Here is a 17,130-nt window from a genome sequence, read left to right on the forward strand (position 1 = left end):
ATGCACATGAGAGTTCTTCCTCAGATTTAAGGATGTCCAGAGACAGAATTCTTGTTTACATTGTCCTCTGAGTTTGACACAACCAAATTCTTGCATGCTCTTTTGGTCACTACGACATCAAAGTGAGGTTAATCCGGCTTTGAACAGCTTTGCTTGCAGTAACTGTCATTTTCATCAAGCAAACCTGTGAATCTCCCCTTCCCCATATATTCTCACGCATTCACACAGACTCTTGAGAAAGGTAAGACACTTTATTGAATTTGTTGATAAATTAAGAAAGGACTATGAACCAGACTTATGGGTCACAGGTGCTTGTAAACAGACATCAATCCCTTTCTGTGGAAAGCATGACTCAGTGTGCTCAGCCAAAAGTCACTTTCCCCAGCGTTGCTCACAGGCTGCATAGCGATGGAGGGCAGAGAAAAAGTCTTCATAGCTGATGTTCTGGTGGGAAGGCAAAGAACTGAGAAAGCAAGTTAGAAAGAGTTAAAGCAAGCTTTTATAAACATATGATTCATAGTCATAGCCAGTCAGGAATACCACTACCGAAAGCAAACTTTTGTCTTAGTAACCTGGAAAAGTTATTCTCAATAGTGTAATTGCCACACAATTCCCTAATTCGCTGCCAGTATTGTGTCACCCTCTGAATTAAAAAAGCCTATCCATTAAGGTACATGCAGCACTTCCAATTTGTGCAAGAGCTGGAGAAGCAAAGGTCTTTCCACACATGTTTTTAAGTGTCCTGGAAGTGCTCTCTGAGAGCATGTATGAGATGTACAGCACCTACAGTCAGTTTAGTTATTGCCAAAGATGCAAAGCAATCCAGAGGCATTATCTTATATTGTTGCATTATCCAATCAGGGAGATTATAAAGGAAATAGAAACCTGCATAGGACTCAAAAATCCATGTAAGGAACCCCAACATGAACTGAGTTGTTAAGACTAGAAGGCGGCAGAAATTGTTTGTTAAACCTGAGAAGTAAAGTTTGCTATTGCCTAATGATGACTGATATAGCAACAAAGCCTGCAAGTATGACAGGTTCTCATTTAACAGTTCTTAAATCCTCATATCAAACTCTGGACAACTTTGTTTAGACATATTTCCTCTTACAGCTATTTCTGTAAGGTAGGTCACGTATTAAAGACTTTAGTGAGATATTTCAACCTGTTCCCACAAGAATTACAAGCAACTCACATGATCTCTGTCAGTCTGATGTGCCATGGAAGGAACCCTAATGTGCTGTCCACAGGACCAAACTTCAAGACTAAATCAGGATCTGGAAATCCATTTGTACCTGTAAGAACGAATTAAATTAGGTTTTGTCAGATTCACCAGATTTTTTTTTAATTTATTTTTTAAGTCCTAAAGCATCTGCTTTTTAATTGAATGCATTGTTATTGTTTTTTTTTTAATAAAATAAGGCTCCTGAGGAGTCAATAATTAAGAGATCAAGAGAACAGACTGTTCTTGCACAACCTGAACAGAACTAACTGAGCAAAAGCTTAGCCAGTCACTGCAGGCCCAGATGGACTTTTTATGTCAGGAAGTTTAAGAAGTGGTAAGGCAGCAATATGAACAGTTGGACTGTTTTGAATAACAGCAAACCGTAATACTGCTGTTAAAACCAACCTGTTCTAGTTTTGTCTCGGCAAACTTGATTTTAGTAGCACAAAACACACTGCACCCTGACCCATACTTACTACAGTCTTAATGTGGATTTGCTGTCAAGTACAGTAAAAGGACCACTAACAAAAAACCTCAGAGATTCCATTGAAAAAAGAAATTGATATCAGACTGTCAAGAGAACATCTTGTAATAAATATCCTGTCAGACCCACAGCCTTAGATTTCTCAGTATTTAGCTAGACATGCAATTTAAAAAATAACTTCTACAACAAAGTTTCAGGTGACATCTTTCTGGTTAGATGAGCAAGCAAAAAAACACGTTACCTTGTTCTTCTGGTTAGTAAGCAGACAGCATGATCCACCCCAGGGCAGGACTAGATGGTGCTGAAGGAGTTCACTAGGTGCCCACATTCTTACTACTCATACCCTAAGACCCCAGTCACCATTACTCAACTACTCTAATCCCAACTCCGATGACCTCATTATCTCTACCCAGGCTCTGGAACTGTGCATACAAACAGGTGTTTAAAAACCAAAAAGCTACATTTCATTCCCCCCAAAAGTTAAGACCAAATACTGTGGTTTGATACACAGTGAAGTCTCCCCAAGATAAGCAAAGATAATTAAATCTTTAGTAGTTTGCTGTCTTGCTTAACATAAAAGCTTCCTACTGATCTTCTGAGGTTGAAGGCAAACAGTGGCCAAATGACATTATCCATGTTCCATACACTTCTGCCATGCCTAAGGAACTCCAGACCAACTCTGACCGAGAGGCAATAAGCTTAGAACAGCCTTAGTCCAGCTTTCTCTACTAATTCTAGCAAGTTGCTTAAGGCAACGTGTGGAAAACAGTTTAACACCAAGGGGGACCAAACAAGTAAGTTGATCTTCATGCACCTACCCAGCTCACCTGAAAAAGCGTTCCAGCATTTGTAACTCTACTTTGCTACAATGCTGCAACTAGTCACAATTATTGCATGGTATTTCTTGTTATCCCTCCCATTACCCATTTATTCCACAAGTTAACTGCAAATTGCTTAGATTGCATAATTTCTGCCTTCAGCAGATGAAAAGCTTAATGCTGTCTTCCCACTCTGAACTTCAGATGTTATCTACCAATTTTCTCACTTTTTTTTTAAAGCAATCAAGAACCTTATACAAGCCTAAATTTACTCAGAGGAACTTAACACTGGAAGAACAAAACAGGGAATTAAGGTCCCATCTGATTTCCCTCCCCCCAGGTTTTGAAACTGAAGCTGGAGATTTCAAAAAAGTTTGCATCCTCCCTTGTCACTGAATCACTGCAATAGTAATCTTTCTGCCAGAGGTAAATAAGCTATTTTCCCAAGTGTGTGCGCTTCTAATGAAGTATTTAGATACAAGAATGCCTTGTGCCACCACTCAGAGCTTATTTCAAAGAGAGAAGTATAAAGCAGAAGCTGCTGATTTGTTGGGAACCTAGTATGTTAGTCTGAAACAGCTCGGCAGGGAAGCAGTGAATACTTAAAGCGGGGATTCTGGTGGAAGCAGACAGCTTTACTCATCAGCTGATTCAGAAGCTGAGTACTCCTCAGCTGGCCAGCTCAGCAGCAGGATCTTCAACACTGCAATGGCTTTTCAAACAGGAAAAGACCTTCAGACAGCCCAGTTAATTCTAAGATTTCCTTCTGGTTCCTATCTGAAGAAGGAAAATGAGAACGGACACTGTAGTATTACTGTCAGAACAGCCTATTAAAACACAGTACTGTGCTTTCCACCCTGCATCCATTTCCCTACCTGCAAATATCAACACTACAGATACTTGTATGTGGCAACACCCTCAGAGCTGCTAAGGTTAAAGTGCTCTTCAAGTTTAGCACACAAAAGACAGAAGGATTTGAGAGCAGAATCTGAACAAAAAGCCAAAAAACTTGGACAACCAAGGGACAGGAATCTGGCAACATCCCTTCTAGATCAGGAGTTCCGTAAGGAAAACGTGAAAGAATTTGTGAAGTTGATAGCACCACCCTTCTCCACATAGATTTTCTAGGGCAACTTGAACAACCTTGTAATCATATTCCTTACTGGGAAGGTAGACAGCAAGCAGACAATGCTACAATGCAGTGGCACCTGCTTTTCTGAGGCATTGCTCAGAACAAAGTACACTTACAGTGGAGAAAACCCAGGCTGTAAGAATTGGAGCAAGAATGGATAAAGAACCCCAAATTTCCACGTGACAACCCAGAACCGCACCATTTAAGAACCAGACTTCAATAACAGCATCCTAAACATAAGAAATTATAAAATAAACTATATTACCAGGTATTTAAATTAATATCTGAGAAAAAAAAGATTTACAGAAGTCACCATGACCCCTAAGAACACAGCTACTCAAATACTGCTTTTCAGAATTCCCTCTCAACTGTGATCAGCAACTCAGACCTTCACATCCCATACCTTGCAATTAAGGATGCACAGAAGCTAAGCCTGACTACAACTAAGACAAGCAGTTTCATCAGCTAACTTGGTCATCAAAGATGAGTTCTTCCAACTGTCCTAAACATTAAAACCAAGCAAATTAATAAGCAGGACTAGTTATAGATACTATCCTTAGTTACAAGCCACAGGTTAAGCTGCCTATTTTGAGAAGTTTACAGTTTTGACAGACTAAAAATCAAGATTTCTTTTCCTGCGTTCAGCTATCACGCATTACTTGAACAATAGATCTGCTTGATTTTTAAGGCTATGCAGACTAGACCTAGTGCTTTTAAGATATGCAGATACTTAAAGTACAAGGATAGAAGATCAGAAACAAGTGTTGGAGAAGCTTCAGTTCAGCAGCATTGGCCAAAACACATACATGGGCATCACTGGCACCAGTTCTTCCCAATGAGCGACTGTTTTAGGGAGGCAGTTATTCCCTTCCTTAAGTCACCTTTGGAGTATAATAGGCATCTAAGACATCTACATTACTCCCTGAGGTATCATATTAAACATCTGTTTAAACACTCCATTACAGTGAGGAAGTATCATGCAGTATGCTGAAGGGATAGAATTTAGTTTGACATTAAGATTAAAAGCATCTCAACTCCCACTGCAGTCAATCTGCCCAGCAATCCGGCTGACCAATTATTTGAGAACAACAAAAAAATCTCAGACTTCAGTTAATGGAAGCCACACTGTAACAGCATGCCTGCAGACATCCAAGTTCAAGTGTGCTAACTGAAACTCAAACCCTGCCAGGGTAGTCAGTCACAATTAACATGCATGGATCTTCTAGGAAAGAAGATAAAGTATTCCAGCTCTGTAGTGTGACTAGGAATTTGAAGGCTTTATCTAAACTGCTCCTCCTTCATGTCAGATGAGGGCAGCCCTGCCCTTTGCACAACTATTGCATGCAGCCATGCACCTCAGTGCAGAGTCAGTAATCTGTGTGGATTAGTAATGGAAATAACTAATTTGAGTTACACAGAAGCAAACGATCAGCAAGTGCACTACCATTTGCACCCAGGGCACTAGTTTGGCAGCTATAACAGCTTTAATTCCTCTAACTAAATCTAGAAAAAGACTCACACAGACTTGTGGCTTGCTATCTTCCAAGAAAGTAACCTTAGGTATAAATCTAGTTTCAACTATCTCAGCAGTACTTTTTTCAGAAAGTTCATTACAGAATTTACAAGCTCTGTGGGATGTTCTATAAAGATCAGACTCCCTATTTAGCTTAGGGTTTCCTTTCAGGCTCTTTATTTAAACAGAAAGCAGCAACAAAACGTCAAGAAATGTTTAGCATAAGTCAGAAAGCAACGCTTATCATGGTAAGAACACACATTAACATCCCCTCCTCCCCACAGACCATGTCATACTTACTACTTAACAAGTTGTCTAACTCGTTCACGTCCAGGTCTGTATATGTTCTTTGCTGCTGTGCTACCAACTGACAAAAGTTCTGAGCAGCTTTTATTATGTCTGCTTTTCCATCTTCTGGAGACAGCACCTTCAATGTAGATTGGCAATTTAAAACTGAAAGTACAAAACACAGTTTAAAAGCAACAGAAATATGGTTGCTTTGAATGTGCTTTAAATATTCACACAATATACGACTGAAAGTAACTTGGTTTACTTCATACAGAAGCATACATCATCCAGCTGTTACAGAAATGGGTAAGAAACATCTAGATTTGCTGTATTACTAAAAAGCAAGCTTGAAGCAACTATTTTGAGGAGTCCTGTGAGATGCAGTTTAATTAAAGTTGGCCTTGAAACGCAGAGGCTGTTCCAAGGAATTTACATTGGTTTTTATCATGCTGTCAGGCAAAGCAGTAAGGACAGGCTGCATAGCTATTGACTTGAGGGTGGCAAGCAATGCAGGAAGACTTGCAGTTCAGTGAAGAAAAAGCAAATCTAATTCTTATCCTATAGGAGGAAGGTGTTTTAACAGCTACTTTGAACATTCATGTGACAGTATGATTACTTCAAGGCCCTCCCTGTATATGATAAGAGGATTTCCATAGCACTTCATACTTGATGCAAGAGTTGCAATATTGATCTAAGATTACTACAGAGAAGCTAAGTAATACTACCAGAATTTATCCATTGGTCTGTAATTATGACTAATTTAAGAGGACATTTCACAACAACCTTATCCACGTCTACACTACTGTGAGGCAGGAGTCCTCTCACACAACACAACTTTCATCACAGTGCGTTCTAATACAGTACCTAGGAGGCAGACTTAAAGGAAGCTGAAGACTACAATTCACCAGTGTACTAAACACAGCTTGAGGTAACTGGGTTAAATACTAGCGCTGTTACTGTGTTTTGTACCTGTGCACACATTAGACTGATACAAAACGTATCACAGTTATTAACCAGATACTTAAAAACCAGCATTTCTTAAAAACTGCAGAATCTGACTACAAAAGACAGAATGCAGTCCTAAGAACACTCAAAAAAGCTCTATCAATGGTCACCACAATAAAATAATTTTCTTGAAAACATTTGATTGATTTGTCATATAGAGAAATAGTCTTTAACATCACATCAGTGCTGATAAAAGACGCTTAGCTTTACTTTTGGCAAGAAATGAGAAATTGTTTCCTATTATAAACTGGACAGAAACCAGTTGTTCAAAGTAGGAAGCATCTGGTCTGGCTATGGAGCCTTCTGTGTAAGAATGAAAGATTCTAAAGAGAACAGAAGCCACCTCTGCTTTTCGTGACTTCCAGTACAAAAAATTCCCGAGATTTAAATGTATCCTTTCAGTCAGGAAGTCTGAGAAGTCTTTCACTAGTTCATTTGAACTCAACATGAATATCCCAACTGAGATAAGTGCAGCTAAGTGTGCTAGAGTTTAAGACATTAACAGCAGGTCTACTCTACTCTCTTCTAGTTATTTCAGTCTTCACAGGAATAAGAAGAACACTAAACACAGATGTTTCCATGTAAATGCTAGCATCTTAGCCTAAGGTGCTTACAAAGGTAACTTAATACTACAACTTTGGACTTCACATTGCCCTGTAAGCTCTTGTAGGGGAAGCAAAACTCTGCCAGTAGCACCTTAAATGCAGTTTAATGTACTACAGCTGGCAAGGTGTAGTAGAAAGAGTTAAAGAAAAAACGATGTAATATGATTGTCTTAAATCTGTTATTAAAACTTACGCTCTGCTTAAATATGATGAATTGTAGTTAGAAAAGCTGTAAATATCAGCCTATCCCTCTGAGGCACAGTCCTAATTTAAAAGTAATTTAAAACATTTTACATGGACTTCTAGTGTGTATGCCTATCAGCATACTTTATTAAAAGTGAATACTTACAACAGATAGTATTGAATAAGGAGCATTCACCTTGAAATATATTCCTGTTTTCTACTTCCTGCAGAAATTACTATCAAGAGCTTATTTTTTAAGCCCTTTCCCTTCCTGGTTACCCATTAATATGACAACCGATGATACTGCTCTTCCCTTCCTTCCTCCCAGCTTTGATGTATGAGCGTAAATTTGGCAAGGTGGAAGTACATGCACTGTAGCCTAACATCAATGCCCTTACACTAGCTCAAGTGCTTTTTTCAACTCTCAGCAAGAGAATTTCTCACTCTAACCATGAGAAGTTGAGCTGCACTGATACATTAAAGTGTGTGGCACAATAGCCAGGCTAAAGGGAAGATCCACCTAGGCAGTAATGATTGCTAGGAGCAGGGAAGAACAACACCTCACTATTAGTTACAAATAAGCAATCACAGTGAAAGTTTAATACTAGCTCAGGAAGGCTGTACATGTTCTGATAATCAGTAGGTTATGAAAGACAAGGTCATAGCACAGCGAAATGTACTTAAGTAAAAGCAGTTATGATTTATATACAGCTATTTAAAGTCATACCAATTCCCTGCCCAGCCACAATCCACCTTACCTTGATCAGCTTTCTCTTGATTTGCAAATTCCATGGTGTATTTGGAACAATCTAGTCCTAAGAGTTCCTGCTGCTGTTTTAAAATTTCATCCATCAGTCTTGAATTATTCCTCTTGAAAATACCTTTAAAAAAAAAAAAAGGTTGCACATCAGCCACCTTCTGTAAAGTACTACAAAAACAAATCTGATACTGTGAAGGAGGAAAAAAAGAATCAGGCAGTCAGTGCTGGTTTCTAACGGGATTTCACAAGTACGGTTAAGAATCCAAAGCAAATTCTACTGCACGTGACTAATTTCAGTGACCTTGCAAGAGCATATGCAGGGAGACAACTCTCATGTGCTTTTGTTCCTCTTTTACTCAGCCTGGTTTAAGCAGCAAGCTGCAATTGCATAACAGATAGTTTAAGAATCACTTCACTGTCCTTGGTATGCTGAGCACCAGTCTGACAGCGATACCCTACCACCACAGGAAGATCAAGTCACCATAACACCAATTTTTTTCACTGCCCCACACTGCCAGGGATTTCCTATCGACATCAGCTACCGCTTACCGCCACATCATTAAGGCCAAGGGCTATCAAAGCAAGTCACCACAAAGTGAGCCAGAAGACTAAATCAGTGTGTCAGGTGACATTGCCAAAGCCACAGATTTCCTAATATGAGAATTTCACAAGCTACATATTGCAAGGAGCAATGCAGTCCCCAAGGCCTTCTTAATACTCGTACACTTACTGTAGATGCATTTTGAACACAAGAAACTACAAAAACTTGGTTAGGCAAGCATACTTGGATTTCTGTTCTGGAGTAAATTTTAGCTTTTAATAGTGATGCCATGCAACTATTTCTAACTACAAGCCACGGTTAAGTGTTAAAGCTTAAATATTTACAATGCAAGAGTGTGGCTAAGCATATTTACTTAGGAACTGATAATGCTTTCATCACTGGGCATTCGGGGTTGTTACTAAGAGCTTAAGCTTCATTCAGGGATCCTACGTCAAGGACTTCTGCTGACCAGTCCAAAAGCATGCAGACAATCAGCTTACCACTCAAGAAACACCAAATTTGTACCCAACTTCCCAGTCATGCTTATGATTTAATCACCTCAACCTGATTCTAGGATTAGAAACTGTTCCACCAGCAGTTTCCACATCGGTAGTAGGCCAAACAGCACAGAAGCTTTGGGTTAAGACCATGATACATCAGGAGTTAGTTTGCAACATGAAGACATACAACACATTTAATATACTCGTGAGCTCGTGGGTTTATATAGACTTCATTAGAGGTTCTAACAGGTGGTTAACGCACGTGTTTTTCTTCACACCCTGGCCAATTCCTGCAAAAAATATAACTTATTTCATTACACATCTTAGGGATGCCTATAACTGATTTCACATCCTGACAGATGAGCAGATCTCAGCACTCTTGACAGACACATGCGTCAGGCAACACTTTCACTGATGTTGAATTCATCACAATTGTTATACTTTGTGCTCCTGCTTACTAGTGTATATTCATATATATCAGATGCTGAGATTGCTTTATGCTATACTGCTTGATAGGACTACTTGGATGAGCCTGCTTTGTGCATTAGCACTGAACATCTTCCTTACTCTTCAGGTCAGCAGCAGCACAGCTACAGCACTGCTAATTCAGGGCCATCTTCAAGAAGAATCTGTACAAAGCTGCGTGTGCCTCACACCTATAAGTCACTTGGTTTCCAGCTGCTCCAAGACCAAGATGTAACCTTCAATATTCACAAAAAGAGTTGGCAAAATCAGGGAAAGCTCCCGATCTGGGAAACAGCTGCTGTTTCCTTCCCCACCCAACACTAACATCATCAATTCTTTTCTCATGAGAAGGTACTGCTATTCCAGTCACAGACTGGTGGGCCAGATTTAAGGATCCACTCTTCAGCTCTGAAGTAAATGAAGACACTGAGGAGAACAGACAGGAGAACAGACTAAGGTGCCTACTGAGCTCCGAAACAAACAAGTCCTTCATGCACGCAGTCCATGCTGAAGACATGCCACATGCATCAATGAGCTCTAGCTGATCATTACCAGCATTTCACTTCTACTCTCAGTTAGCTCATCCATCTCTTTAGTTGTTCAAATCAGGATCCTACTTTGTTCTTGGAATAGCAGGTAAGCTGTAGCCTGTTGTAGCTGTATTGTGCATTTGTAGCATACCTTTTGAGAAAGGCCTCCGCATCGAATGCCAGCTGATGCGCCAACCTCAACACAGCTGCAGTTTGCCTGCAGAGATGACCCCAAAGCACATCAGAGGGATTTAATTTAAAGGATTTCATTTAAAGCCAACAGCATCTGGGAACTTTACTCTGTCACTGTTTTCTCACTCAACACACAACAGACTGTTTCTTACGACTGCACAGGATAGAGAAGATGCAGGCAGCAGCACACATGGACCAAACTCACATTTGACTTGAAAATTATTTATGTGGTAGTAGCTCAGATACGCACTCCCTTCCCTTACCATATCTCCAAAATTCAATTTGTCTACAAGGTGAATTTTTTTAAACTTAATTTGAAAATATATTCAAGCTAGTTCTGAAGATGCTGTTGCTAACTTATGCATGATAAACATAGTGAAAAAGTCAGAGTGTAGCAATTCAGTAACACAACTCAAGTGTCCCAAGGCAGGCAAGTAAGCCTTCATTTAAAACTACCTCCCAATTTTGTTCAGTCTTCCATACAAGCTGAAAGCGAGTCCATAATATGATTTCAATAGGAAAGTTAGTTTGACGAAAGATCTAATAATTTTTACTAATGCTATAACTGTTTGCTGTTAAGCAGGGAAGATTACAGCACTACCAGGGTTTTGGATATAGAACAAACATGAGATTTTCACTATTCCCAATTAGAAATAATTTGTTTCTGAAAAGCATGCTTGAGGAGTGTGTATATTCCAGCAAGTTAAGTGCTTTAAGAATTATGTATACTTAAGCACTACCACTCCCAAAGCAAGAGAAAAACTTCAAAGTTTTTCTTTTTTCTTCAGAAAGAAAAACTTCATTTTTTTCCCTTGTTTTATGCTTTTAAAACAAATACTGAGAATGCGTTAGCGATTTCTAGGTATAGTTCTTCTTTCTATAAGATAAGCTGCAAGCCCACTACTGATCATTAGTTCCCAGCCACACAACAGCTGAGGCAAACCAGAAGCACTTGGGCTTTCTGCCATAGCCCTGCCATTACACAGGTCTTTTCTGTGACACACCTTGGGCTCTGTTCTAGAGTAGTCACAAGCGCTGCCATTCGCAATCAGCTGTGGTGCTGCAGCATAGAGACCGACGAACATAGATCATGAAGGTGTGCAGGTGCAGCAGAAGCAGGGCACAGAACTGGGGGAACCCCCGGGACCCAAGGAGCACCAGGTGGCGTCAGCCACTCGTCCAGCCGGACAACCACAGCCACCACCTGCTCACGGCTCGGTAGCCCCATGGGGTTCAACACTCTCAGTTGCCTTGCTATTTAAAGCAGCACAGTCTGGTAAGACACAGTAGAAGAGTCTCTTCCCTACAAGAGAACCTTACTAAAGCTCAGCGTAAGGAAGAACACATCTCCATGGCGTTTCAGTTACCTGCTTTTTCCCAACTCTCTTCCAGTGCCAACAGTCATCCAGTAACAAGCCTGTTTGAAGCACTGAACTATTAACAGCTTGGGAAACATCAGATCTCAACCCAATTCAAATAATGTACTTGCAAGAAACTGTTATAACCCAAGAACAGCTTCTGCCTGCATCCCCATGTTGGATCATGCTGGCTGCAGTTATTGGAAGAAAGCGGGGTTTGTGTCATTAGACCTTACAGGACACTAAGAGCTAGGAAACGCCTTAGGCTCTTCTATTCCAAGAATCCAGAAAAAAACAGAAGCCACGTTTGAAACTAGCTGAAGTCACTTTAGTCTCATCTATATTGAAGCCACTGAAGCCATAGCTAACCAAGCAGGAAGGATTCAGAGCAGCACTAGGCAACCACTCCTCCCACATTTCTTCCTGAAGGGATGTGCTGTGCCTGGACAACAAGAGCTCGCCAGCAGCCAAAAGATTACTGCTTCCATACTACCCAGGCCTATAAGAAGCTCACCTTGTACAGATTAGCATTAGACCGTATTACATATGTTGTCTGAAGAACCCGCCAGCTGAACACCGAAACAGTTGCTCAATGTGAAGTTTCACAGGGTTAGAGGACCCACAGCAGGAACTACACGACGCTGGTATCAAGTGTTCCAGTGACACAAAGCCACGACGCACTTGGCTCCCCCATCTAGGTGAGCACACTGAGTACACAAATAGTTTTATGCGTTGATCACATCTACTCAACTACCAAATAGTCTGGAGGAGCCTAGAAGGCTAGATTGCAGCTAATAAAAGATTATTTGGTTTCCTACTGTACTTTATTCTTTCAAAGAATTTCTAAAAGAAAATTGGTCAGAAGTAAAAGTTCACTGGAGAACTAAATCCAGTATAAAGAAACTCAAGTTCTCACCACAGTAAAGTAGTACTACAGGCTTTAACAAGACTTCAAGCAGAAGCATCTCTTCAGGAGCTCTAAGTATTGAAATGCCAAGACTCTGCATGCCCCCTGAAAATGCTCTAGACTTGTCCCAGGCTATTTCTGGAAAGCTTCTGATAACAGAAATAACACTCAAGGAACATCTCATGACTAGCAAATAACTTTAACAGGAGGAGGTATCTAATACCGGCCAAAGGCTACCCAGCAGGTTAGCTCAGCTGCTGCTCCGTAACTGCAGCCACAGCCTTCTGACTGCGGGAGAGCTGCATTATTTCCTCCGAGACAAGATCTTGACTAGCATAGATGGATTTCTACCAAGTAATAGGACTGGGAACACAGAAGTCCACAAAAATAAATCCTTGATCAAAAACCTATTTAAATCAAGATTTAGCCAATCTGAATTTGATAACCAAGGCACACACTGTAGCATGAACCTTGTTAGTGCTTTGATTTGTTGCATAGTCAGGAAGTATTTCGAAAACTGGGAGAAAGAAAAAGGCCCCTAAACACCAGAGACAACACAAGAATGCCATCTTAGGCCCTGCTTGGGAAAAGTGTCTGGTTTGCACACCACAAGACATATCACACCACATTTATTACAGCACAAGACAGCTATTTGTATTACAGTTCTCTTGCATTATGCAAGGACTCGTACTCCAGTCTTCTGGAACACTGATTTTCGCAGATTCAGAGAAGACAGCCAGGTACTCAGTAAGGATCCCCAAGTATTACTCGGTGTCTCTGTACCGTACCGGGTTCTCTTGCCATTGTCCTTGAGACTCAGCTAACCGCAGCCAAGCTGCCCTTAGAGTTACTAGTGCGGCTGCTGCAACACACCGGGGTCAGTTGGGATGCAGTTACTTAGTTTGAAGAGCTATGAATATGAAAACTATCTTCTTTTTAGTCAGTTTGTCAAAAATACAGAAAGTCACTACTATAAACACACAACCAGCTTATCTGCTATTTCTTCTTCTCGGAAGAATGCCACACTTCCCCCTTTTTCCCATAGGCGATCCAACTAAGGTCACATTTTTAATTTAAGCCTTCTACAGGAAGCTGACAAAACAGTTCCTTCCAGAGGACACAGCCATGGAAGAGCACTCTTGTAAACAAAGTTTCCTGCTTCAACGAGAAAAATCTCACTACTACAAGGATGCAGTGAAGGAAGAAACAAAGCACACTCCACTCCATCTAATTAAGAAGCAGAGCCCTGGTCATCATGTCTTCTTTGTGGCCAGTATCAGTGGTGACAGCACACCTTTGCTGGGTCAATGGCTGGTACAGCTGTACGAGCACAGCCCCTCACTGCAGCAGCTCAGCACACCACAGCTAAGTCCCACCACCTGAGAAGATGAAAATGAGCGAAGCACAACCAAGATTCAGCCTCTACTACTGAGGGGAGCACACAGTACGTGACTTTTTCCAGTTTCACTTACTAGCGTTACTGCTGAGGGTTCCGTCCATCCGTCGCCTACCATTCAGAACTAGATTTAGCAACAAGTCTGTGAGGCACTGCAACGCCCTACTTAGCCATAAGCCCATCTGGAAGCGCTCGATGCTCAATCCAGGCACCGTAAGAGGCTCAGCATGGAAGGAAAGGCTAATACCCGCTATCACCAACAGCCTGAGTACACTCAAGCCACGTGAATGACTACTTGCTCAGAGCTCACTCTCTGACACCGTTTTAAAAGGCTCAAATTCCTTTTGCTGTGCAAAGCACAGATATGGCTGGTATCCCACAAAACGCAGTGAAAGCCTGTGAAGAACATGGAAGTGTAATAGCAGGCTAATCTCATCAAGCCTGAGAGTTTGGCAAAAGCTAATGATTTAAAACCACTTCATTGCTGTGGATTAAGGCTTGCCTTCATCAATTATGTACCAACAAATTGGAACTCAAGGTGCTAATTAAACCAGCATATCAAAGGGACTAATAGAATTAGCTATGGAAAAATATTATTTCCTGAGCTGAAAGTGAAGAGATCACACCTACATTTTCAAATTTTAAGGATACTAACAAAACTTACACCCATGTTAAGTTGCATGCTAGGAACTAATATATGGGAACAGCAAACAAACTCTATACAAAATAATTTATTTCTGAACTGCTGACAAAGACAATTGTTCTGCAAGGTTACTTCAACTACAATCCTCTTCAGAGGTCATAACCTCGTCATTTCTGGCCATCATCTTTACAGTCCTCTCTAACAGTCAGTCTTGGATCTGACTGGATCTCAGCACGTGTTCTGGAGAAGCAGAAGTAGCTTTTCCACAGTGAAAACATACATGATAGAAGTTCTGACGTCTCCTTTCCAGACAGAATCTCAGTGACAGTGGCTGCTTAAGCATTTGCGAGTGTTGTCTCCCTGCTCAGCGCTGTTCACTTTGCAATCATTCAAATCTGAAAAGCGAGAGCACTAAGAAATGTGATTCTCAGCTGGATCTGTTCCTCAGGTCAGCTCACGTACATATTTGCACAGTACAATGCAGAGATCTGAAGAGATTAAGTGTACAGAAGCAACAGGCAATATTGCAGATAGTTGGAGGTTTAGCAGAAAATACAGGGACCCCATACACTCAAGTCTCTCTCTTCAGGCCACAATGGAAACTCCTACTCTTGTTTACTATCAATATTGGGTCTGCTCCACTTAGCCTGGTTGAATCCTTTCCAAGCTGAGAGCAAAAACATCAACACATAAATAGCTTTTCAGAAGGCACTGCCTTCTCTGTCCTTGAGAGGACACGCAAACCTTCTATACCATTGCTTGGCTTCCAAACGAGGAAGGAAGTATTCTCCCACTGAAACACAATGTAACAAAGTTCTGCAACGGCCCTATGCAGGTCAGTTTAAATTGGTAAGTGACTAGTGTTAAGCCCAGTTACTTATAAAGATCTTAGAAAGTTTGGTGAAAGTCAAGCCACTTGAGTCTTATATCATGTATGAAGGCCCAGACATGAAACAAGAGCTATCAGTGGCAGTCATTAAAGAAAAAACAAACAAAACACACAGAAGCCTATGCTCAGGGAAAGGCCTCCACAGATGCTTTTGCTCCCTTGATCGCAACAGATACCACCTATTTTGGTAGGATGCACAGCTGAGCTTCTCCTGAAAGACGACTACAAGACAAGTGTTACAGACAGTACCTCTACCCTGCCATAAACATACAGAGCTGGTCTAATTTACATGACATCTCTAGATGGCCATCAGAAGGGGCTCAAAACAACAGCTGAACATTGGTGTCTGACAGTCTCACCACTGACACTAAGCGCACCGAGATCTTCAGCGTGAAGCTCTCTCCTCCAGAGAGGACAGGAGCATAGGAGGCCGTCCATCTCTTGGATTATCAGCTCTTCAGAGCTGAAAGCTTGCCTAGTCTCAGTTGCGGATTATCCCTCAGCAGCTGGGCAGGAAGTTCAGCTAAGGAAATCTTGAATATGGTTGGTTTCATCTTCTCGACAGGAAATAGCATGAGAAGGACTTTTCCATGATTGCTGCACAGAATCTGAGCAATCTGCTTGCTCAGATTGCTTCTGAGAAGAAACTCAGATCTAACCTTTATGATTCTGAGTGATGTGGAATCAAAATATCCACAAAAGCAAGAGTGCCTTATGCCTGAGACCCAGTAACAAATGAAATCACAGATCAGACACAAACAACACCAGAGCTTTCGCATGTGCTTACCCAGAGCTAACTCAAGCTTCATGTACCACAGGTGCTTATGCTGAACGCAGACCGTTTCTTTCAGTTCACCACACCAGCAGGCTGTACCCATTCAAGTTCAACTACCTGACAACACTGCCTCTTCACAGGAGAACGAATGCATGAAAACAGGTGGCTACTGACACCCACACCCAGCCCTGGATGTCCGTACCCTGCTCAAACCGAACCTGTGGGTGCACAGAGCCCTCGGCTCTCCACCAGCAGACCCCAATGGGCACGGCGCCCGGGCACCAGGGGCTCTGGCCAGCTCGGGGCCGGGGCACCCCCCCCGCACTCACCGTTATGGTCGTAGACGCTGACGTAGGAGATGCCCACCGCCATGCACCACACCACCAGGCTGGCCATGTCCGCGTAGCTCGGCTCCTCCTCGGTCACCACCAGCCCCACGTGCACCGGCAGCTTGCGCAGCGCCCTCCCGTCGGGCCGCCAGCGCCGCCGGCTCAGCGCCGCTCCGCGGGGCCCCCTCCTCCTCCCGCCCCCCCCACCGCACTCCCGCCGCGGCGCGGGGCCGGCCGGCCGCAGGGCGAGCGCGGCGGGGGCGAGCAGGGCGCACGAGGCGGCGACGACGGCGGCGGCGGCGCGCGGCGCGGCGAGCAGGGCGCGCTGCAGGCAGAGCAGGGCGCGCAGCAGGGCGTGCAGCGCGCGCCACGCCAGGCCCCCCGCGCCGCTCATGGGGGCGCGCGCGGCGGCGCCAACGGCCGCAACGGTAACGGCGCGAGGCGGCGCGAGGCGGCGCGGGCCGGGAGGGGCAGGGGAAGGCCGGGAGGGTGCCGCCGCCTCAGGAGCGGGCCGCCGCCCGCCCCGCCATCGCCTCACTGAGCCCGAGGCCCCCGCCCGGCCGCTGCCACCCGCGCCGCCATATCCCGGCCC

At 42.8% G+C, this 17,130-nt stretch overlaps 1 protein-coding gene across 1 annotated transcript; it reads right to left on the minus strand.

Moving 5' to 3' along the window:
* Window positions 1–230: 230 nt before the first annotated feature.
* Window positions 231–17,108, minus strand: NUS1 (NUS1 dehydrodolichyl diphosphate synthase subunit). Its single transcript, XM_080588112.1, has 5 exons — window positions 16,539–17,108; window positions 8,012–8,134; window positions 5,473–5,625; window positions 1,196–1,295; window positions 231–463 (listed from the first exon to the last, which is right to left on the minus strand). Exons 1-5 carry the CDS (start codon window positions 16,930–16,932, stop codon window positions 373–375), a joined length of 861 nt encoding a protein of 286 aa, XP_080444238.1. The 5' UTR covers window positions 16,933–17,108; the 3' UTR covers window positions 231–372.
* Window positions 17,109–17,130: the final 22 nt, after the last annotated feature.

Source organism: Anser brachyrhynchus, assembly GCF_964034855.1.
Source record: "Anser brachyrhynchus genome assembly, chromosome: 3".
In the NCBI taxonomy this organism is placed as follows: domain Eukaryota; kingdom Metazoa; phylum Chordata; class Aves; order Anseriformes; family Anatidae; genus Anser; species Anser brachyrhynchus.

Coding starts and splice junctions, on each gene's coding strand:
- NUS1 (XM_080588112.1), bottom strand. CDS start 16,932: ATGAGCGGCGCGGGGGGCCTGGCGTGGCGCGCGCTGCACGCCCTGCTG. Junction 5,626..8,011: donor TCAAGAGAAAGCTGATCAAG/GTAAGGTGGATT, acceptor TTGTACTTTCAG/TTTTAAATTGCCAATCTACA. Junction 464..1,195: donor ATCAGACTGACAGAGATCAT/GTGAGTTGCTTG, acceptor TTGCTTTCTCAG/TTCTTTGCCTTCCCACCAGA.